The sequence below is a fragment of the Ambystoma mexicanum genome, chromosome 4q, assembly GCF_040938575.1.
Source record: "Ambystoma mexicanum isolate Mex_15411 chromosome 4q, UKY_AmexF1_1, whole genome shotgun sequence".
NCBI lineage: Eukaryota > Metazoa > Chordata > Amphibia > Caudata > Ambystomatidae > Ambystoma > Ambystoma mexicanum.
Genome location: NC_090928.1, coordinates 223,463,719 through 223,487,565, shown reverse-complemented (window position 1 = coordinate 223,487,565; position 23,847 = coordinate 223,463,719). Strand labels below are relative to the sequence as shown.

Below are 23,847 nucleotides of genomic sequence, written 5' to 3'. Positions count from 1 at the left end.
AAAACACAGAACTGCACCATCCCCTCCTCACTTCACTGACATAAGAGAATTAATCACCCCAAACGTAAACCCTACCCTACCCAAGGGCAGAACAACACTGCAACATTCTCAGGAGTTCTCATCAATGCTGGATCTCTTATGGCACATACTACTGAAATTGCTGACATACTATCCTTTGATGATTTAGATTTCATGGCAGTTACTGAATCCTGGCTTCATGAGGCAGCAGGCCCCGCCCTCATGCTAGCCATTCCAGATAACTATCAAATACTCAGTGTAGAGCCAATGCCACAGGAGGCGGATTAGCTATCATAGCTAAAACTAACCTGGCAATAAGACTAACCACACCTCCTCAAATAAAATCTTGGGAAATACTATCAGCCAAAGTACCTATATCCAATAACCGCACATCAAGCATCTTCCTGCTATACAGACCGCCAGGACCAATAGGCACCTTTGAGGAGGATTTATCAAGTCTCCTCACTAACAATACTAAGGACTCTACACAGCTTCTGCTCTTAGGAGACTTTAACCTGGGCGCCAATGACCCAGAGGACAACTACGCCCAATCAGTTGAAGATATCCTGTCAGAACCCAGCCTGACACAAAAAGTTCTTTCTCCTACCCATAACAAAGGGAGAACACTAGATTGGGTCGCCAACCTTAACTGCTCTATTACTATCACTAAAATAACACCACAACTTGGACCGACCACCACCTAATTGGCTTCTCCTCCACAATAGAGCTACAAAAGCTGACAGATATGGCACCTCCCCTCCCTACCAGAAGTTAAAAAAAAGCGTCCCTGCTTTCCACTGAAATGCAATCTACTATACCCACTGGAATACCTAAGACCGAGACACCTTTCAGATTCACAAAAATCTCTTTACTTGAAATGGGAAAAGTCATCCTATCTCTGAAACCCTCAAATTGTCAGGGTAACAGCTGCCCAGCACAGATAATCAAGGACGCAGCTGGAGATTTAGCACCATGTATCGCTAATCTAATTAATGCCTCCTTCAAGACCAGTACCGTCCCAAACAATCTCAAAGAATCATGGGTTCTACCATTACTGAAGAAACAGACATTAGACCCTTCCATCCCGACAAACTACAGACCAATTACCACGGTCCCCTTCCTCCTCAAAATAAATGACATAGTAGCTTACCTCCAAATTCAGAATCATCTTGAAACAAACCACCTACTAGGTTCCCGCCAATCCGGATTCAGACCACAACATGGTACGGAAACGGCACTAATTGATTTAAAGACTCTAGTTGAAGGATAAAGGTAAACCAGCTGTGCTGCTACTCCTCGACCTATCGGCAGCATTTGACCTGGTGGATCATGCAGTATCATGCAAACACCTAGCGTCAGCTGGCCATTTCTTGAGTGATGCTAGGGCCTAGGTACAATCCTTCCTAGCCAAGCGTACGATGAGAGTATTCTCCCCCTCAGCATCCGCAGACCCAATCCAAATTACCTGTGGTGTTCCACAGGTATCATGTGTCTCACCTACAATGTATAACATCTTTACCAAGCCACTCTTCGACAAATTAGATAGACTGGGTGTCACCTACACTAACTCTGCAGACGATACCCATACCCTCATACCCCTTTCGGGCAATTTCGACACAGACACGGCTTTGGTAAACAAGATATACCATCTCATTCAGGCATGGATGGCATCACATGGCCTCTGCCTGAATAATAAAACGGAGCTCCGGATTCTGGGTTCAGACAGTAACCTAAAAAAAACTTAGCCCCAGCTACGCCTCATTCAATATTGATGGCAATATAATTAAGGCAGTAACTGAGGTAAAAACTTTAGGATTTTACCTAGACTGTATCTTATCACTAAAAAAAAACAAGTCAGTGCCATGACATCCTCAACCGCCTATACCTGCAAACTTATTAGGGCCTGCAGGCCCTTCCTTTCCAAAGCCAGCTGCATCACGCTCGCCAACGCATTAATAATGTCCAAACTGGACTACTGCAACGCCCTATATACAGCAGCTAACAATTACATCACAGATAAAATGCAAACATTACAAAATAAAGCCCTCAGAGCAGCTCTGAACATACCCAGTAGAGAACACATCTCCAGCATCAGAAGAGACCAGCACTGGCTAAAAATCAGTGATAGGATCCTTCTTAAAACGGTATCCTTCACTTTTAAATGCCTAAACAATGCGGCACCCCCTTATCTCTCAGACAGAATTATCAGAAGAACGTCGATCCGCCCAACAAGATTATCTAACTCCCAGTGCTTAGAAATCCCTAGATTCAAACTGTCCAAATCCGGCGGAGCTAGCCTCCCAGTCAAAGCAGCTCTATCCTGGAATGCGCTCCCCCAAACCTTGGATGGAACAGCCATACCATAGATTCAGACGCAACATGTTAAACTGGCTTCGAGCCAATGACATTAACACTTGCTTGTTTTTGTTGAACTCGTATGTGCACCGGACTACCGGATTACTCTTTTGTCTCTTATCATTTATCTATTGTAATGCTCTACTATATTGACCTCTGCACTTGTCCTTGTCTGTTACCTTGTCCCCCTGGCATTCCCTAACATTTTTCCTGTACCTTTTACCATGCTGTAACTAAGCTTCAAGTATACATGTAACTGCTGCGCCCAGCTACCTAAGGGTTTGGTGCATATTACCAAATGAACAAACTCTAGAGACAGCTGCAAGCTACAAAATAACTTTGCATCTGCCACCAAACTCGGAACTAATTGACCAACCAACAAAATACTTGGTCAAATTCCCCAATAGGATACTGCGTGCTACTTACCTAAAAGCGCGTCTAAACATTTTAAAAACGAATGAGATACTGGCCATCAGGTGTCAATCCCCTTCCAACTCATGTCGTCATTGTAAGGACAGGACTCAGAATGAAACAGTACAACACCTGCTGCGATGCCCCGGAACAACGAGCTCAAGAGAAGCTTATTTAAAACATCATCTGGAAGCAGCAGACATATGGGAGGAAGAATATTGGTGACACAGAATGATCAATGGAGACAACATCCCACTGGTACTGGCTACAGCGAAAATCCTACAGAGTATTGGCCTGAAACAAGAAACGAGACATAAAACCAAAAAGATAACTGGAAAAGTCTGTAACAACCCTGAGTAAAACACAAGAATCATTATCTGGGAACTGGGAGAAACGCTCATTTTTTGTAAAAATTGTTAAACAACAATTTAATTGAAATAAAAAATAAAAAAGGGTTGCAGTGGCAAGGGTCCCACTTGCCACAAAAGAAAAGCTGAAAACCATGAAAATGTTAGGGGACCCAGATAGTAAGGGAACCAGAAACCAAAGATAAGATTCTGTCCTTAATGTTTTCATTTAAAGGAGAAAATGAATAGGACCCAGGAGTAAGAGCATTGGTCTTTAAAAGGCTCCTGGGGCTTCTCACCCCAGTTGGGAAGTGTGCCCCTCCATTTCACAACATACAACACTTCCAAGATAATTTGGTTCAGTTTCTTGAGAAAAAACACTGAATAGGGAGACTGCCCGACACATAGCCTGGTGGGATTTTGGTGCCAGCCCTCTGGGAGTTAGGTATTGACTGACTGACTGACTGACAGGACGCCAGAAGATAAATGTGTTTAGTAAACAAAGGGTGAGGGTGAGGCACATGCAAAGCCAAACGTGTGTTGAAGCACTCAGTGTGATGATCTACAGGCACCAAAGGAATTCTCAATTTATTTTCCAATGGGACAACAGTGTTCTACAACTTCCTAACATTCGTTCATCAGAAAATACTATTGTTCCTATGGTTTGGCCATGTGTTTTTAAACATAAGTCGATCGATCGTACAAACATTTCCTATGCACCTTACCCGAGTTTTCGTCTCTTGAACACAAGCGAAATCAGGCAGCAGGGCGCGGCCATCTTGTGAAAATCTTATCACTTGCCGCATCGCCCTGGGTGATCTGCGTTTGCAGCACTAAATCATATCCCACGCCCCTGAGCCTGACATCACTAGACGCGTACCGCCCATTTCACAACACCAAAGCACGTCTCATGTCAACATTCTCTGCGCCTCAGCTAATGACGTGTCGCCATGGAAACGACAGGAAGCCTTTTTCCTCAATAAGTATAAACAGAGCGTTTCACAACACACAACAGCAGATTTTCTTTTCCATTCCTCTCACTGTATTTCTTTGAGTATTCTGTGACTCGTTTCTGTCCTCTGGTCAGCTACCTTCGTTGCTTGTAGCCCGTGTGAACAGATACCAGTACCAACACTATAAATTATTTTCGTTTGTTTACCACACAATGGCAACAATAATGCCCTACCTGTACGAGCCTGAGTATTCCGAGGAGCCATTAATGGAAAGAGCAAGCTGCGTAAACGATGGGGCTTTGGACGACAGTTGGGCGGACGTTTCAACAGATGAAGAGCCTGGGCCTAGTCACATGGACGGTGTTTCCACCTGGTGTACCTGCAATCGGTGTGCGCTAATGCCAACCCTGGAGGAGAACTTCTGCTGCCGAGAAAACTCTGGATGCTTGTCCTACATATCGCAAGGCGATCCACAGCCGCAATGCGTTACCGAGCTGCCAGACTTCACGGCAGCCTGCCTCACACAGTCCGTGTTGAGGATTTTGATGGTGCTTATGCACGAACTTCGTGCAACAGTTCGCCCTCGTAATCCAAGAAACGAGTAAGTATAGTCTGGTTGTGATGTCAGTTAGGCCACTACTATTTCATGGTTGTCCCTTATATTCTCGTAACTTCAATATATCATTGTCATATCAGTTTAGTCTTGCAATTCTCTAGCAATAGTCGCATAAAAGTCGTTCAATATTGTGCAGTGTCTAGTTAGCATTTGTCCTGGCAAAAATGCCACTGCATACAAGAGTTGTCATTGACAACTAAGGTTTAATACACTTATCTTGGTCATTTAAAAACAGTTTGTATCTTTCTCTTTCACAGGTGGTACCGGCTGGTGGCCTATCGTTCGTACACATGGTGGCTTCATGGGAGGCTTGGTCACCGCGTTCGACGAGTAATACCCGCCTGCGTCGTTGGTGCCATTAGACAAACTTTCCCCAGTGACAGCGGTCAGTACAGGGGATTTTCCCTCGCTGAGCTGCAACCAGACCTTTACAATGTGTAGTATTTTTGTGCCATCAAAATAAGAAACCAAATAAAACAACATTTTTCATCAATGGTTGTTTCAGTTTTTAAGTGAATTCAGCAGTGTTCCGCTGCCTTGTCTGCACACCCCCCCGGCCCATCCATCCCACCCTCCACTATCAAAGGCAGTCCGCACCAGTGGATGTGTGCTGCCATGGGGTGCTGTCAAGCGCGTGAACGGCAAGTTGCCAAACACCATGTGCACTTCAAAAGGTATCTTACGCACAGGGGCCATAGTTCACATGGCCTCCTCAGACCCGTGTCTCCAGGCAGGCTACCCTTGAAGCAGGCCGCTCCCCTGCAATACATATAATACCACGACATATACACGTCATTCATTCACAGACACACCCCTTTTTGTTATTCTTTATAAAACACTAGATATTTACCATGAGAACATCTTTGAGCACTGCAAGTCAACTCGTGAACGTGCTACTCCGTGACCGCTTTGAGTGAACTTGTTAGTGTGCTACCTGTGAACATCTCCCTGTTCTCCTGCCACTAATTACTCTGCTTGCTGAATCCAACGGTTTGTTGGTCAAGGTAAGGGCATTCATCCTAATCATATCTCCTTCAATTGTAAATTTATATCTATTTCGAAGTAACGTACTCAGTAGTGCTATGTTAATTTGTATCATTGCTATTGACTTGAGTTTCTTTTGTTAGGTTATCGATATATCAATTTTTATCACTGTCAATTGGCATCGTATTGCATCCTTCGCGGACCATGTCTATAGTATAAGCATGTTTCCTTTTCGTGCATGATAGAACATTCAAGGGACGAGTAACGTTCTGATTTTCAACACATCAATGAATCGTTTGTGAAATGTATCCCATAATACAGCTGCACACGCTGCACTGGTTTTGCTGTGGTGCCCAAAAGAAAGCGTGCAATGAACAATGTATGGTCCAATTCATTCTTTCTCACATGTTCATGCAAAATAATTTTCTAATAATGTTGACCTTTATTTTGCAGAATTTACAACAATGCCTGCATGTTCTATTTTGGGTTGCCCTTCGAAGACCCATGACAAATCCGAAGGCATTACAATGCATGTATTCCCTAAGACTGTTGATCGAATAAGAGAATGGGTCAGACATTGCGGATATCCACCGGAAGAGCTTGAATGTAGAGTTAAACAAGTCTTGGAGGACAAGAGGGGTCATCGATACCCCATCTGCAGCCTGCACTTCAACCCGGATATGTACGACACATCCTTGTACACAAAGAGGAATCAACTGAGAACAACTCGAAAACTGCTCCCAAACGCTATTCCGACTTTATTCTTGAAAATGCTGCCACAGGTGAGACACGCTTCCGGATGTAGCTTTACGCCTGTGTTTTCGGTGTAAATGTCACTTATAATACTTTCCATATTTATGTGATTGAATAGCTGTTTAAATAATGACTATTTTGCTAAACATCAGTCCTTGTTTTTTAGAACCCACATAGAAAATTGATTTATGGGGACAGATAACTATGCTATATTATGCATTTACATAAGCATAATTTTCTCGTATTCAGTCTCCTTACATGCCACTTTGTAATGTTTGAATTTCTAAATCGAATAATACTTTCCCTTTACAACTCTATGACTATCCACCGAATATGAAGCAACAAGATTCAACATCCATGTCTTGCCTGGAGTCATCAACCACTTCGAGGGCGTATCAGGTAATCATACCTAGCTATTCTGTTCCAGACTGGTTTTATGCACGGAATTCTCGATAATGTGATCATATTTTTGCAACATATCATTGCTTTACACAATGTTTATTGTGGTTTGATATTGATATGTACCTTTGTCGTTGAATTTGTCGTCTTTCCAAATTGTTTGTCCAGTTTCCAATATTTTCATCCTTACTAATGCAAGTACTGTGTTTCAGGGAGATGCTGAAGTGTCCACTACAATTACAACATCCCTCTTAGTAGATCCGGTGCCAGAGGTATGTATCTTCACAGTTCAAATGGACGAGATAATCTGATCATTTTTACATATCGTGTAATTGTTTTACACAATGCTTCATTCGCACTTTACTATTGATATGTACCTTTGTCTTCTTTCCAAATTGTGTGTCCAGTTTCCAATATTTTCGTCCTTACTAATGCAAGCACTGTGTTTCAGGGAGATGCTGCAGCGTCCTCTACAATTACATTATCACTTGTAGTTGTTCCGGAACCAGTCCTTGCAGTTGATCTGGAGCCAGAGGTATGCGTACTGACAGTACCATCTAATGAAAGAAAGTCGGTCTAATTATATGTGTAATGCAAATGACTTATTTTAAATGGATACTAATTTTTTGTAGGGATGTACACAAGATCTGTATATTGAACGGGAGGCACGTGGATCTGAGTCGGTGCGCCAGCTTGCTGATGTTGATGTTCGAGTAAATAAGGTTTCAAAGAAAAGAAATAAAAATAAGGTTAGTTATAAAAACTTTATATTGTTGGCAATAGTTTTGTGCTGAGGCCTTCATTATATGCTTTTTTTTAATGTAAATTGTACAACACTGTATGTTGGATTTACATTTACACTGAACATCCCTTTTCCTATCTGTCCTGTAGTTGCCCGATGGAGTACGGACTATGCAGACACAGACACCGATACAAATCACAAATGCTGCTTGCCAAACTGTTTTCACTATGGAGGGACTATTAATTGAGGCTCGGCGTGTTCACACTGGAGATGCCTATGTCCAATGGTCAGAAAATTAATTCAATACGACCGGCGAATCCAGCAGTGTTTTTGGACCATTGCTACAATGCGCCTGCTCCTCCAGATGAAGGTGAAAGTGAACTTATAGAAGATAGTTTTACATTACTCGATGTGCACTTGACACAATCGACACCCGCCAAAAAAATGCCCCCCAAAAAACAGTCCACATTGATGTTTTCTCCTATCCATGGTCAAGTAACAGATGTTGAAATGACAGAGACTGAAGCATCAACACTATTGACCGACGAAACAGAAAAAGATATCCACTATAGTATGTCAAATTTGGCTATGTCCACAACGGTTCAGTCCGAAACAGTGTTGCCGGATGACAGTCTAATAAAAGAGGCCAAATACATAGTATTCGACAGCAGTTTGATGGAGATTATAAAGATGCTGAAATGTGTGCATTCAGTGGGAGGGGAAGTATGTGGGAAGCCATTGGTGGGCGTGACTCGTCTAAAACAAGGCAGCAACCTCAAAATACATGCCACCTGTGAAAAGTCACATAAAACATTTTCATGGTCCGCTCAACCGATGCTGGGGAAACTGCCAGCTGGCCATCTACTGTGTGCAGCAGCTTTACTTTTCAGTGGCTCTAGTTTCACGACGTTATCCAGTTTCTTTCAGTTTGTGGGACTCCATTTCATTTCTAAAACGCATTACTACAAATACCAACATGATTATCTATTCCCTGCCATTAGTGATGCTTGGAAAATTGAACAATTGGCTATTCAAAGTACATTCCCCAACAAACTGTTCAGGTAAGCCGGCGATGGACCGTGTGACAGCCCCAGACTTTCTGCCAAGTACTGCACATACCATTTTCAGGACATGGAAACTAAGAAAATTGGGAGTTCGGTGGTCGTGCAGGCATCCCAATGTAAATCCTCAGTGGCCATGGAGAAACTTGGTTTTATAAAATCACTGGAAGATCTACAATCGAGGGGAATGCAAATTGACCTCATAGCCACGGACAGACACGTTTCAATAGCCAAGACAATGAGAGTGCAATATCCAAATATTAAAAATCAATTTGATGTATGGCATGGTGCCAAATCAATCAATAAAAAAATCTTGGCTGCAGGGGAAAAAAAAAGGTTTGGAAAGTATTTCACAATGGTCCAGTCTTTCAGCAACCATCTGTGGTGGAGCTGCAAAACATGTGAGGGGTATGTGGAAATTCTACTTGAAAAATGGTGATCACTAATGCACCACTGTTCCAACGTTCACCACTGGACAGAAAACCAACATTTCCACCAATGTGAACATGGCCCTTTGTCCCCAGAGCAGGCACGGAAGAAGAAGTGGTTGATCCCATCTTCACGTACACACAAAGCCCTTGAGAAGATTGTGTTTGATAAAACTCTCAAGAGATCTGAAGGAACTCGCAGAATTCTGTCACACAGGAGATTTGGAGGTGTTCCACAATATGTGCCTAAAGTACAGGCCAGAGAGATTGCATTTTGGCATCCAAGGGATGATATCTAGAACTTTACTAGCGGTATTAGCGCATAACGAGAATGTAGGCCGGGAACAATCTAGGACTGCAGGAAACTTAGGGATGCTTCGCTACACTATAGACTTTACGAAAAGAAGCGAAAAATGGGTTGTCAAACACTATAGGAGAAAATGGAATTCGACTTTGTGAAAGTTCTTATTGTTAATGTCGTCGAGAAATCTGTACAGAGCACACATACATTGCCACAAAACATTACCAGCGTGCCATGTACACCCAAAGCAGAGCTTGTTAAATCGTACAAAACCCGGTGCAAATGATTAACATCCGATTTCATTTTTGCAAAACATTTTTTATAAACTGTACAAATAAAGTATGCAATTTGTCTTTTGAAATCTATCCTGTCAGTCCTTTTCTTAAAAAAATGTTACAATTATTACGATTGCTTTCACATTTCACAGTTTAGTCGAGCTACTGTGGGACCTTCATTTTTCTTGTTAATGACCAATGGATAACCGTGTGTAAGAATATTTGGGTTTTGGCAGTTGACATGCAATAAAGTTCCGCAAAAGCTGAATATCTACTCGTCCTACAAAAGGGATTAGACATAGGCCACAAAACATTCTAGGCACGCAAGAAATACTGACTGAAAACATGCCATGTGGTAGGAGGCCATGAGATAGGCAGAGGTGGGCCTATTACTAGACACATTTTGACTCCATTTTTGTGTTACATCGACTATAATTTGGGAATAGGGGCATTCTGTCATTGGCTATTTTGCCCTACAGCTCAGCAGCGCCACGGAAAACGAGCAGTGACAACCCCCAATTTCCTGTGCCCGTGCTGCAAAATTCATGTTCTCATGGATGCGTTGACACGGGATGTTGCAAAGTAAGAATGTATGTTCATTTTGAGTGAAGGTCACCAGCTTTGAATTTTTGCTTGGGAGCTGGGAGGCCCACGCGTCCCACGCACAGTATATTGTTTTTTGACCTTGAGAGGCAGGGACCATTCCGAAAGGGATTGAATTGAAGGGGGGGGTGTTATAAAGTATTACATGATAAGGTTGCCCACTCCGAAACTGGACCTAGTTACATATAAGTTAAGTTTATGAAAAATCGTTGACACAAATGGAGGAGTCTGCATTACGGTCTGCATTGCGCCAAGAAAATGGAAATGCCGAATATAATGTAAGGTTTTCTTTAGATGATTTCATACCAGAACTAGTCGAAATACGAATAGCTGACCGTTATTGCTGGGTCACATTGTACTTGTTCGTTCTGTGTGGCATATTGCAATGAAGTGCTAGTACAACCTTTGTGTGCTGGGCTATCTACCGGGCACATGGGCAAGGCAGCATCGAAACGCATGTAGACCACCACTTGTTTCTCCCTGGTTCTACGCTAATAAATCATTACATTGTTTGTGCACCTCGAATTCTTGCCCCAGTTTACGCATTACGTTTAGAGCTCAACATACTCCATTGCACTATCGTCAAAAGCAAATAGCGGAGTACTTTGATATTCCACGTTGTATTCTCTCGGTTCACATTGTGTTACCTCTGCTCTAATAAAGAAAATGATTAATTGTAATAAAGATCGGCTACTGAGACACATTTCTATTTTTATCTTTTGCAAACAGGTACATCATGCCTTTCGGCGATTGTCATCTATTCAATATCCCGACCAATGGATTCTTCAACCGCCAGCCGCAGCTACATGTCAATCACTGGATCTACTTAACCGTCTTTTGGGACGACAGACAAGGTCCAATATGCCCGTATGCGGTATCAGCGATTAGGAGCAACATAACCTTTACGGTGGTCTAGTGCCAAGTTCATGCACCAGCTTTGCAATTCATCGTGCGACCGAAGTGCTTCATTTAGACAAAACGAACACCCTGTGTACCCAAAAGGAACAGCGCGTGACTCACAATAAACATTTGCGGAACAAGAGCAAAGAAAAAAAAACAATTTTGATTGATTATGTCAGACGCCGAATGTTATCGAAACATTTAATGTGAAATGTACTTTACCAATTGTACAGTTTTGCAGTTTCCTTTTAAAGTACAGTTTCATATTCCTAATTGTGACACGCTGCGCTGTGAGACGATGTGTGTTTTCCGGGTTCCGCGTCTAGTCGCGTAGGTGACGACTGGGCGCGTTTGGCTATGCTGCCCAGTAACGTCACGGAGAGAAGCGGAAAATAATGATTTGGTGATGTCAGGCTCAGGGATGGGGGATATGATTTAGTGCCGCAACGCAGGTCACCCAGGGCGATGCGGCAAGTGATAAGATTATCACAAGATGGCCGCGCCCTGCTGCCTGATTTCGCTTGTGTTCAAGAGATGGAAACTCGGGTAAGGTGCATAGGAAATGTTTGTACGATCGATCGACTTATGTTTAAAAACACATAGCCGAACCATAGGGACAATAATATTTTCTGACCGAACCATTCCTTTAATTATGTCGAGCTCTAAGAGGACGAAAGTACACAAGCCCAACATGCATACCCTTATTTCATGGTTTTACAATGTGAAGGTTTTAGAGTGCGATAATGTCATTTACTTTTAACTGGATTGAAATCCCAACCTACACGATGAAGGTTGTATGGCCTATCTTAATGCCAGTTGCTTGGTGGAGGTATTAATGGTTTGATGCTGTGTTAGTCTAGTTATAAAATCCGACAAAATACAGGTTGTTATACTTTTAATTGAACTAACTGCTCTGAAAAAGGTAATCAGCCCTCGACTGAAATGATTTGCTCTATAGCATTTTCTGTGTTCCTTAGATGGGTGCATTTCTGCAGCTTGTATCTGATTCACTATGATCCGAAGAGTCCCTGGTTTCCAGCTGTGTTTAATGCCTGGGTAAAGTAGGAAACTGATGTTCCTGGTGGTGTCCCATTTGGCACCTTTTCAGTTCCTCTGGGCAATGCAATGGTAGGGCTCCATTCCAGACCTCCAGCTCTCGAGATGTTTTAGACTGACTCATGATCCCTCACTATAGACAACGATGGTTGAGGAGAGATGTAGCCCAAAACATCTTGTTAGCCAATATGGTTGCAGATCCCTTTTCTCTACAGGTGTCCATTCCAACTCAACCCAATCTCTTAAATAAACCAGCTGTAATCGGCCCAGCTGCAGCTGAGCATGCCATGAGCTTTTGGTTCAAAACTAAAATGAATGGATAGCAATAAGGTAGTTATGAATCCAAGCTGTAGGTAGTTGGTGAACATAATTTAATAAAATAAAACCACTTTTACGTTTTGCATACGTTGCTATTTAATGATAAAAGGGACAGTGGTCATATAGTACAGGGAGTTACTTCCCAAGGGCTCTTTCCAGTTCTCCTTGGAAAATGGAGGCATGTTTCTAGTTCACACCGACTCAGGTAGGTGGACCATTGACAGGGAAACACTGCTGCCTCATGGGTCTTGTATACGGCTTCTGTTGTGTTGACCTGCATGTAGCACTTTACCTTCTCCCTCGTGGAGTGAGGAAGACAAGATTAGGAAAGGTGTGACAAGTATATAACCACTATTTACCATATCCACACTTTGCTTTGCAGCAATTCAACTTGGCCAAATATATTCCACCTAAATCCAAGTGTTCTTTGGTCAGCCACAGAGTCATTGACATGTTACTTAAAAATGTATACCGCAGTCTTTTCAAAGACAGATGTTAATTCTCACTGGTCTGTGGACACCTGTTTTTAACATGTATGCAAAGGATTTATGCTAAATTCGCCTTCCACCAATGAATGGGAAGTTTCTTTCAAAATAAAATGTATGCCTTTAAATGTCATACTTCAAAGCACTTACTTGCACAATCTTCTTGTCCGACATGCCAGCAACAAAGAGGGTTTGTTTTTCTTCATCAGGATTAAATTTGACACAGTAGGGAACCTTCCTGTTTGTGAACCTGGAAATGCATTGACCTGCACAAGAAATATAAAAAAACACCACAGTTTAAATGTAAATGTTTATTTACTTTGCTTCAACATGTGTAATTTTGAAAAAGTACACTTCCCATGCTTGGGTTCCAGGTGTTAGGAAGAGCTCATTCTGAAATGTGATGCAACAAACTGCTTCAACAGCTTTTAAACAACAGAAAAAAGAATGGCCAAAAACTAACATTTTCATGATGGGTCACTGGTTCAAAAGAGCCCTACATCAGTGAGTGATTGATCACACATTTTACAGTTCAACTGTTTAAATTAATGGTGTGCTCTATTTTATCTTTTGCAAGCCTGTACTTTACCATTAGCTAAATGTTTGAAGTTATGGGATCTACATTATTTTGCAGATTTTTTTTTTTTTTTTTTAAAGTACTACAACTTTGTTTCTGAATTACAGCATTTGTATGAGAGGCAATATGACAGTTAATTACATCATGAGAGTGTTAAACTTAAAAAATGTGTCTCTTCAGCTACCCATTATAGCTGGTTGTAACCTTACCAGGTTGGTTCCTAGGTAGTAAATTGATTACCCCTATACGGCAAAAGGAAGGTGAACTCTGTTGGCAGTTCAGCAAAAGGGTGCAAAAAATGAAGTATATCAGAAATATTTGCTGCCCTGGGGTCCCTCAGAAGAGTAAAGGTACATTAGCAAGCTATGCGTAAATAAAATCAATACAGTCATTAGCTGTTCAAGTACAATTCAACTTAACTTTTTTGTACACCAGAGCTACTTTGTACTGAATTTAAGTGGCCTTTTAAATCATGCTCAAGATGCACACCATAATACCGCCTCGGGAAAAATAAGACCAGTCACTTTGTGCAGGACTGAAGAAGCATCTGTTCATCTCTCATGCCTCATTTGCTACAACTATGCTAATCTCGTGGGACTAGAGAAGACGCATGCTGCTGCCAAAAAAACCTTCAAAATCAGTATCCTTGCTCTTTGAGATTAATTTCCTGGCTTACATAATAGAATCACATGTAAATGTTCGTCACTGCAGTGGCAATGGCAAAGCAAAAAACAGAATGCCATAAAATGTGATCATAGTGCCTGATGGTGCCTAGTGGGAGTTCACGCTCACCCATGAGCAACCACACAATCTCTACTAACAGCTCCTGCATTATGATGGGGGCTATCACCTCCAAGTTACCAAAGAGGATTATGGAGCCTCCTCTCCAAGCTGATCCTGCTGAATAGTCCTCGTTAGGAAATATTCTTCATTTTGCTGCTCTCCCTCCTGTGAAGGCATCATGAAGCAAGACACAGACAACATATTCAAAGTTCAAACAAGAGTCTTGTATTTAACTTAAATGCCAGGATGGATGAAGGCCTAACTTGCCCGAAGCTAAGGGGGGGATTTCCCTACATAAAGAAACTAAGGAAAGTCGGAGCCAAAGAGTTCAACTTAAAAGTGTGTCCAAAACCTATGCTTGCCCTCACAACTAAAGCTAAACAATGTGTAGGAATGTCAGAAATAAAAGAACTAGTGTTCCAAACAAAGTTATGAGCTTCTGCCAGCTCCTGGCTTACTTTTCAGCCCCCCCTTCTTCAAGTTCAAGAACATTACACAACCTGAGGGTTCCGTTCCTCAAGTTCAAAACAGCCTGCTGATAGTTATTCACAACAGTTATAAATCAAATTTATCCTTTCTGGTTTCTTAATGACTTTCTCTTACTTTGCTCCAGCAATTTCTTTAGCTTTCACAATTAGGGTTCCCTGGTCTAGGTGCAGTTGTCAGACCCATGGTCAACCCACTACAGGTCGCACAAGCAGGAACCCTAGGCTTTCCAGCCCCCAAAGGTTCTTCCTCATCTGTGCCTGTGTGAAGGTTCACATTCGCTTGGCATCTCCTTGTTCGCCTTTTGGCTTTTCCACAATGTGTCACCTCTCCTTTGCCAATCTTTGGCATTGCCACACTATTTATGCATATAGTTCACTTCACAGTGGCTTTGTTTCCCCACTACTTTTGCTTTAAGGTTCTTTCACACTTAACCTATACTTGCAGAGTTCTGTATTTCATATGGCTCTTGCTTTGCATTCACAATATGCAATATCTGCAGTTCACATATTCTTGTCATCAGATCATGGTTCTTGCAAAAAGCTTTCATTTGACTCGGTATTCAATATATGTTAACTTTTACTTTGTGGCTTGCACATTATAGGTCCTTAATTTCCCCCCAACCCGTGGTTTTGGGTTGGTTTCATCGTGCACACGCTTTTCCGTTCACTCTGCATTCACATCAGTTTCCCCACTGCCCCGGGGCGCGCAAGTTATTCTCCCTCCTCACTCACCGAACCTTGGCGTCTCCTCCAGGCGGCAAGGCTTCTTGTCTCGGGTGGACCTGCATGTCTTTCTGCAACCGCAAGCCCCGCTTGCACTTCTATCCCTCTCAGTATCCCGCTGGCAGCTCCGCATTCTCTCCACAGACGCTGGCGGTATTCTTGCTTCTCTCTTCTGTGTCTGCAGTTCCTGATGCACAGCTCTGACCATCGAGGCGCCCCCTCTTGTGTCTGTCTGGCGGGCATGGACTCTAGTGTTGCCTGGAGTAGTCTGCTGGCGCTCTGGCACTCCTGCAGGACCCACCATGGCTGCCTTCTCACATTCTAGATTCCCTGCTGGTCTTTTTGCAGTTAGTCTCCTCCCTTCTTATACACCTGCAACCACTCGACAGGTTGCAGGTGTGAGTCCCAAATTCGAATTGCCTGGTGGTAATTAGTACAGCAGTTGGGACATGCCGGACCTCTACAATACTCTGCATGACTCTTCATCGTCTCAGTACCATTGTGGGTTGAATGATGGGAGATGCGTTAAAATAGTCCATAAAGGACGGGGTTGGGTTGGGATGGTCTTCATAAGGAAAAGGGGTATACCATGTCTCGCCATTAGCCCTCCTCCTTTTGCCCTCTTTCTGTGGTTTCCAGATTGATAATATCATCTGCTATTACCCTGGCTAGAGGAGAAGGGGTAACAATTGCCCATAAACATATCTGAGATTATGGGTTCATCATGGAATGGGAAGGTGGAATCCTGTGTCTCCCCCAACAACATCCTCTCCACAATCTACACTCAGGTGATTCTCCCTCACTTAGCTACCCCCAGGGTCAGGCTCCAAGAGCAATGGCCTTCCTCTGGCCACCTGCATTTCCAGTTGCCCTCGCACTGCCCCCGGGCTCCCCAGCACTTAAGGGTCTGTATGTGCAACCCTACAGTCCCTTCTCTATGCACTTATGAGCCACCTGCTGGATGCACTTATGAGTTAACTGCACTTCCCCCTTCACCTCCCCCTGGCACTTCTCCCCTAACCTCTTCCCCGCACTTGCGTGATCTGAATGACACAATGCCTAGTAAGATCGTATTTTGTTATACCTTTGTTACACCCTCTTTGTCTTGCCGCGCCTAGAAACACTTGTGTACATGCGTGTTATAAATGCCATATTATATCACCTGATTTGAGGATGCCCTCAGGTTTTTCACACTCCATAGACATCAATAGGGCCAAGTACAATTTGCTATTGTTTTTTACCTATCCTGAGTTTTAGAGGTATGTGAAGCCTTTTTGCTTCACTACCCTTGCTAAGCTCATCTGTTTTGTTTGCACTGATCTGTTCTTATGGCTATCGGTGCAGAAGAACTCTGTTCTCCATATTAAAAAGTTAGCTGTTTATTTTTTCTGCACACATGACTATGTGAAGTGCCGTAAGGACACTGTCCCAATCATTTTAATTTTAGGCAACTTTGTGGCTACCTGTCTTTTGTGTACAGGATGGGATGGTGGCAGCAAAAACTTCTGTAGCGTTTTCTTTTTATGCACTTGTGAATTTTACAATTTAGTGCCAATTAGAGTACCATATACTCTAAAAAGCCTGTGCGACAAGATTTTCTCCTGTCCTTTGGCCATCTTTTAGTTTGACAGAGAAAGCTGTAGGTTTTGCAGGCAAAGTGATGGGTTGTGTGTGAGGCCTGATATGGGTGCCGAGTCTGTCTGGACCTAATCCACATTCATGCCAGTGTGTCTGTTGCCAGGCAGATGCAGTGGCCAGAGGCTATCCAGGACGACAGCCCCTTCCAGTTTGAATGTTGAAGATCCTTTCCATTGTTGGGCGGAGGGCAACTCCAGTACGGATAAAAAGGGTAACTCCAACAGCCATTCTTCAGATCATTGTTGGAGCCCAGACCCCCAACAAAGGAGAGCAACCCGCTCAAGACCTGAAACTCAATGAAGGAATATTGTCAGCAGTCCTTTCTTCACTTGCCTGGTGAAGCCCTGTCTCTGCAGATCTTCTAAAGACCTACATCAGTACTTTGACCCATGCACCAGTGAAAACAACCAGTCCTGCCCCTACTCAAAGATCCAGCCACTGGAAGCGCTCAGAACAGTCCAGGAACCAGCCTGTGGGCTAGCCAGATTTCCTTCCGGGCTACTTAGCTACAACGGTCCCCCTCACCACCAAATTGAGCCATGAGATGCTGCAGTTCAGCTTATGGAACAAGAAACATTTCCTTGAAGTTGCACCTCTGCACCACGAAGGAGCCTTGCAGGACCCAGTTACTAGTAATTTCCACATGGGTTGCCTTCTGGTATTCACACCAAGGGGCCATTGCTGTTTGCACCTGCATTGTTTCCTGGGAGTACCACGGTCATCTGTGGTCCAGTAGTTGGTGTGTCCTGGATATCCAGAATCCAGATTTGTCCATTGGAGGACAGAACCACAAACTAGCCAGACCCAAAAACATGACTCCTGAATTGACCTCTGCACTTGCAACCCCTGGTCTGCCTCCAACAAAACGAAGGCAAGAATCCAGAAGGGCCAGTGATTTCAGGCATTTTTAAAGTGGTCCTTGAGTGAATCAGGGTACAGAGGGTGTGTAAAAATACCAGTTCTGTCATCTCCCCTTCTTCTCCCCATCTCCATAGGTTGTCCCAGCTGTATTTCTCTCTTGTATAGCCTTGAACATTTCAGGCTTGGCAACCCGCCTCCCCCTCCCCCCACAACCGGGTCTTCCCTAAGGTGGTTGGATTGGGACAGAGTCTTTTAAAGAATGCCCTCTTTTTCCTAAACTTTTGGAACTCTTACAACTACATGTTGGCTCAGGCCAACACTTATTCAATCTACTTAAAAAAACTTCTAGCCCCCTGAACACAAAACACTAGTCCCCTGCATTTTAAGCCAGGGAAGGACTTAAGGGTATAAATAACCTTAATTCAACGTTTTTGTATGTCTGCTAACGTCTTTATTCTAAACCTATTAGTTCTCAAAGTATTCATAACATATTATGGTATTTAGTAAGCGCAGACCTAGCTTCGAGAAGCAACTGAGAGCTTTACAGAGATATACAACAATACAGATATAAAACAGAGTGCTTTACAGAGGTATACAACAGTACAGATGCATAACTGAGCACTTTTCAGAGGCAACAACAGAACACAAACAGCCGGGGTGGGATACAGGGAGGCACAGAGGAGGGTGTACCGAGGAGAGTGTCAGGCAGCGTCTAGCAAGTCAGGTAGAGTGAGGGGCAATGTGATGGCCTAGTTGTTGAAGCAGAGAGATGAACTAGTTACTCTTACCTTGTAACGTTCTTTCGATGGGATGTTCCTCCGACGTATTCCTTATCTTAGATAGAAATCCTTCAGCTTTGCTGGCCTCGGAAAATTTTTTCGCCAGAGGGCGCTGCGCGTCGATGATCGCCGAGTCGATGACCCTCGACGGCCTCCGTGCCGACGTCGACGTCATCCTGCCTATAAAGGCCGCGCGCAGCGTCCGTTGCTCAGTTCCGTTTTGTAGTCCCCAGTAATGTTTTTGGATTAGACTAATCACCTTGAAGGAGCATAGGCTGCAAACCCACAGGAAGTCATACTGCGGGGATGGATGGGAGGGTCGATAAGGAATACGTCGGAGGAACATCCCATCGAAAGAACGTTACAAGGTAAGAGTAACTAGTTCTTCGAAGGGATTGTGTCCTCCGACGTATTCCTTATCTTAGATAGACTCCCATAGCAGTGGTATTGTGACTGGAGGCGGGAGTAATAAAAGTTATGTTACCCTTCCAGAATGGACAGAGTGTAACACAGCCTTGCCGAATCTAGTTTCTTGACTAGAGGAGGAATCCAGGCTATAGAATTTGGTAAATGTATGTGCGGACGACCATGTGGCAGCCGCACATATATCTCGAATTGGCACCCCTCTTTGAAGGGCTGAGGATGTTGCGATACCCCTGGTAGAATGAGCCCTTAGATTTTGAGGAGGCTCCTTTCCTGCCAATTTGTAGCACTCCAGAATGGCTAAAATAATCCATCTGGAGATGGTTTGTTTTGTTATTGGAAGGCCCAACTTATGTCCTGCATAACCTACAAAGAGTTGGTCTGCTTGTCTGATCTTAGCCAATCTGCTGATATAAAAGCTCAAGGCTCGCTTAGGGTCCAGCCTGTGCAGTCTCTCTTCCTCCTTCCCCGGATGAGGAGGAGGGTAGAAAGAAGGTAATATAATCTTCTGAGTGATGTGAAACTCCGAGACTACCTTCGGGAGGAAGTTAGGCTTCACCTGAAGAACAACTTTGTCCTTGTAAAAGATTGTATGTGGAGGTTTACACGATAAGGCTTGCAACTCGCTAACCCTTCTAGCAGATGTCAATGCTATTAGCAAAACAGTTTTGAGGGTGAGAAGCTTCAATGAACAAGAGTGTAGTGGTTCAAAAGGGGCACCCTTTAGGAAGTTTAAAATTAGGTTTAAATCCCATAAGGGAACTTGAAAAGGTTTCGGGGGATAAACATTAGTTAATCCTTTTAGGTATTGTATTACCAATGGAATTTTGAAGTATGAAGGCTCCTCTGCAGTGCGCTTAAAGATTGATAGCGCTGCGAGATAGCCCTTAATTGTGCCAACCTGTAGGCCTGAATTAGCCAGGTAAAGTAAGAATGACAACACCATAGGTGTACCACAAGAAAAGGGTTCAATATTCTTTTCTCTGCACCAGCTGCAAAATTTGTTCCAACGGCAGCGGTATAGAGTTTTAGTTGCCGGCCTTCTGGCCGAAAGCAACACCTCCATAACATCATCCGGAAGGTCCCAATCCTTGTACCTCAACCTTTCAGACACCAAGCGTGAAGGTTGAGGGTCTTGATGGCTGGATGGAGAACCTGACCTTCCTTCTGCGAGAGAAGATCCTCTCTGTATGGCAGTCGAATTGGAGGGCAGATGGACATGTCTAGAAGGTCCGGGTACCACGTTCTCCTGGCCCAATCCGGGGCAATTAGGATCATGGTCTTCCGAAACCTTCTCAACCTCCTGATCATTTGAGGAATGACAGGGACCGGAGGGAACGCGTACAGAAGTGGGAACTCCCAGTCCACTACGAACGCATCTCCTAGAGCTCCTCTCGGGGGAAATTCCCTTGAGCAAAATCTGTCGCACTTCCTGTTGATACTGGTGGCGAACAGATCCACTTGAGGGGTTCCCCAAAGGGCGAAGATCTCTTGAAGGACTTCCTGAGCTATCTCCCACTCGTGAGAGACTGTGCTCTGCCTGCTCAGAGCGTCCGCTGTCAAGTTCTTCTCTCCGGCTAGGTGAATTGCCGATAGAGAGATTCCTTCCTGAATTGCCCAAAACCAGAGCTGCATCGCCTCTCTGCACAGTGGTAGTGAGCCTACGCCTCCTCTTTTGTTGAGGTAGTGCATGGCCACTGTATTGTCCGTCATTATTAGGACGTTTCTTCCCCGTACAGACGGCAGAAAAGCCTTCAGCGCTAGTCTGATGGCTCTCAGCTCCAACAGGTTGATATGTAGTCTGGACTCCGATGGAGACCAACGACCGCTGATGGTCAAGTCGTTGGCGTGAGCTCCCCACCCCGTGAGTGAGGCATCCGTGACTACTGTTATCTCCGGCCATGGTTGCCAAAACATTTCTCCTTTCAGGATGTTCTCCCGACAGGCCCACCACTGAAGGTCTCGGGCTACTTTGACCGGGATCCGAAGGAGATCTGTCATCCTTCCTGAGAACTGTGACCACTGAGTTCTCAGTGCCCACTGGAGGGATCTCATTCTCAGGCGAGCCTCCGGCACGAGGAATATGCAGGATGCCATGAGGCCTAGCAACCTCAGAAAGTCGTAGGCTGGGAGATATTGGGCATTCTGAAATCTGATGACCATCTGCAAAATATCTCGAGCCCTCACCTCTGGTGGCAAGGCTCTTCCCAGGGAAGTGTCCAGGACTGCTCCAATGAATTGGAGTCTCTGTGATGGTATCATCTGTGACTTCTTTAAATTGAGGGAGAAGCCCAGCTTGTGAAGGAAGTGGCAAACATAATCTAGTTGTCTCTGAACCTGTTCCGAAGATACAGCTCTGATCAACCAATCGTCTAGGTAAGGGTAGACATGAATCCCTTCTCTCCTTAGACTTGCAGCCACAACCGACATTAGCTTGGTAAAGACCCTCGGGGCGGAGGTTAGCCCAAATGGCAGAACTCGAAATTGATAATGAGAGCTGCCAATTGCGAACCTCAGGTATCTCCTGTGCCTGGGATGGATCGGCACATGGAAATAAGCGTCCTGGAGGTCTAGAGATACCAACCAGTCCTGAAGCTGGAGGGCCTGAAGGATCTGAGAGAGAGTCACCATCTTGAACTTGTCCTTTCGGAGGAATTTGTTCAATTCCCGTAAGTCTAAGATGGGTCTCAGTCCTCCGTCCTTCTTCGGTATTATGAAGTAGGGGGAGTACCAACCCTTGTTCCTTTCCGCTACAGGTACCAGTTCTATGGCACCTTTCTCTAGCAGGTCTAAAACCTCCTGCAAGAGGAGCGGATCTGGAAGCTTCAAAGGGTTGTTCCCCGGTGGATGACTCTGAGGGATATGTAGGAAGGGCAGGCAGTAACCTTGGGCCACTGTCTCCAGAGCCCAAGCATCTGACGTAATAGCCTGCCATTCCGTCAGATGGTGAGTTAACCTGCCCCCTACTGGTGTTCTGTGAGGGGAGACCTCAGAGTGGTTTTGAAGCGGCTGATGCAGTTGCCGAAGGTAAAGTGGCTCCTGCTCCTGCGGGTGCGGCTTTCTTTCCCCTACCCCGTCCACCACGGGTAAATCTTCCTTGGCCTCTTTGAGCCGGTCGTCCTCTGCCCTTTCCATATGAGGAATAGTAACGAAAGGACCGTCCTCTCCACGATGATCCCGAAGGACGAAAGGTATTCTGACGGATAGCAGCTCCCAATGACTTGGCTGCTGCCTTGGACGTTTGCAGTTTCTCCAAACTGTCATCCGCCTTCTTTCCAAAGAGGGTAGAACCGTCAAAGGGCATATTCAAAAGCCTGGTCTGCACGTCAGAGGCAAAACCAGACTTCCTCAACCACGCATGCCTGCGGATTGTGGTACTTGCCGCCATGGCCCTGCTGATACTGTCAGCAGAATCTAGGCCAGTTTGTAGGGTCTCGCACATCGCATCTTTACCATCCCTGATGATGTTTAAAAATGCGTCCCTTTCCTCTCCTTCTTGGAGGCAGTCAGCCGCTGATGAAGCGCACTCCCAAAGGGTGTGGCTGAACCTAGCGAGCGTACAGGTCGCGTTAATAGACTTTAACGCCATGCTACAGGCAGAAAAAAACCTTCTTAGCCATGGCATCATACTTTTTGTCATCCCTATCCTGCGGAGCAGTGGGGTATGCAGATGTGCTGCCTGATGAGGTTGCAGCCTGTACAACTAAGCTCTCAGGAGTAGGGTGTTTTGACAAATATTCAGGGTCAGAACTAGCCACCCTGTATTTTGTTGACAGTTTTTTATTTACTGCCGGGATAATTTCCGGCGTTTCCCAGTTTGTCAAAATCCTTCTCTGTAGAGCAGAGTGAAATGGAACCACAGGATCCTCCTGTGGGCCCTTGTCCAGTATGTCAGTGAGGTCATCCTGCTGAAAGGCAGGAGAAGGTGCAGACCAACCCATAAATTCTATGATTCTAGACATCAGAGCTCTATATGGAGTCTCCGCATGTTCTCCTGGGTCTGGTTTGATAAATTCTGCTTCAGGAGAAGTGTCCAAGCCACTAGCTTCCTGAAGTGCATCCTGAAGATTTTTTAATCCTCTTTCCTCAGAGGCGAAAGTCTCTGGCTCTGGTGATGTGGTCCTCTGTAAATCAATATCTTGGTCTGAATCCTCCCTTTCCTCAAAAATCGAGGTTAAAGGGGGATACTTTGGTTTTTGGAATGGTATAAACCCCATTTCCAATGCAGAAGGAGCCATCATCACAGGCCTTGAAAACGTCGATGTCGTCGACACCGACGTGAAAGTACTCGAAGGCGCCGTGAAAAGCGTCGAGAAATGTGTACTAGGCCTCGAGGAACTCGAAAGGATCGGAGTCCTGCTCGAGAACGACGTCGACGTTCTCGGCGTCGAGTCGGAGGTCTTTTGTCTAACCGTTGGCTGTGGAGTAGCCGTGGTTCTTTCCTTCACCGGCGTCGATATCGGCGTCGACGTCGGCGTCGACTCGATCGACTGATGCGCCGATGAATCCTTCGACAACGGCGTCGATGGCGCCGACCTCTGTTTCGAAGGAGTTTTCGACGATGGCGTCG

At 44.5% G+C, this 23,847-nt stretch overlaps 1 protein-coding gene across 1 annotated transcript in view; it reads right to left on the bottom strand.

Moving 5' to 3' along the window:
• Positions 1 to 23,847, bottom strand: part of CDC40 (cell division cycle 40) — a 1,027,131-nt gene that overhangs the window by 360,001 nt on the left and 643,283 nt on the right. The window contains exon 11 of the mRNA XM_069607756.1: positions 13,156 to 13,271. Coding sequence (XP_069463857.1) covers positions 13,156 to 13,271 — 116 coding nt within the window. The remainder of the gene's footprint in view (positions 1 to 13,155; positions 13,272 to 23,847) is intronic.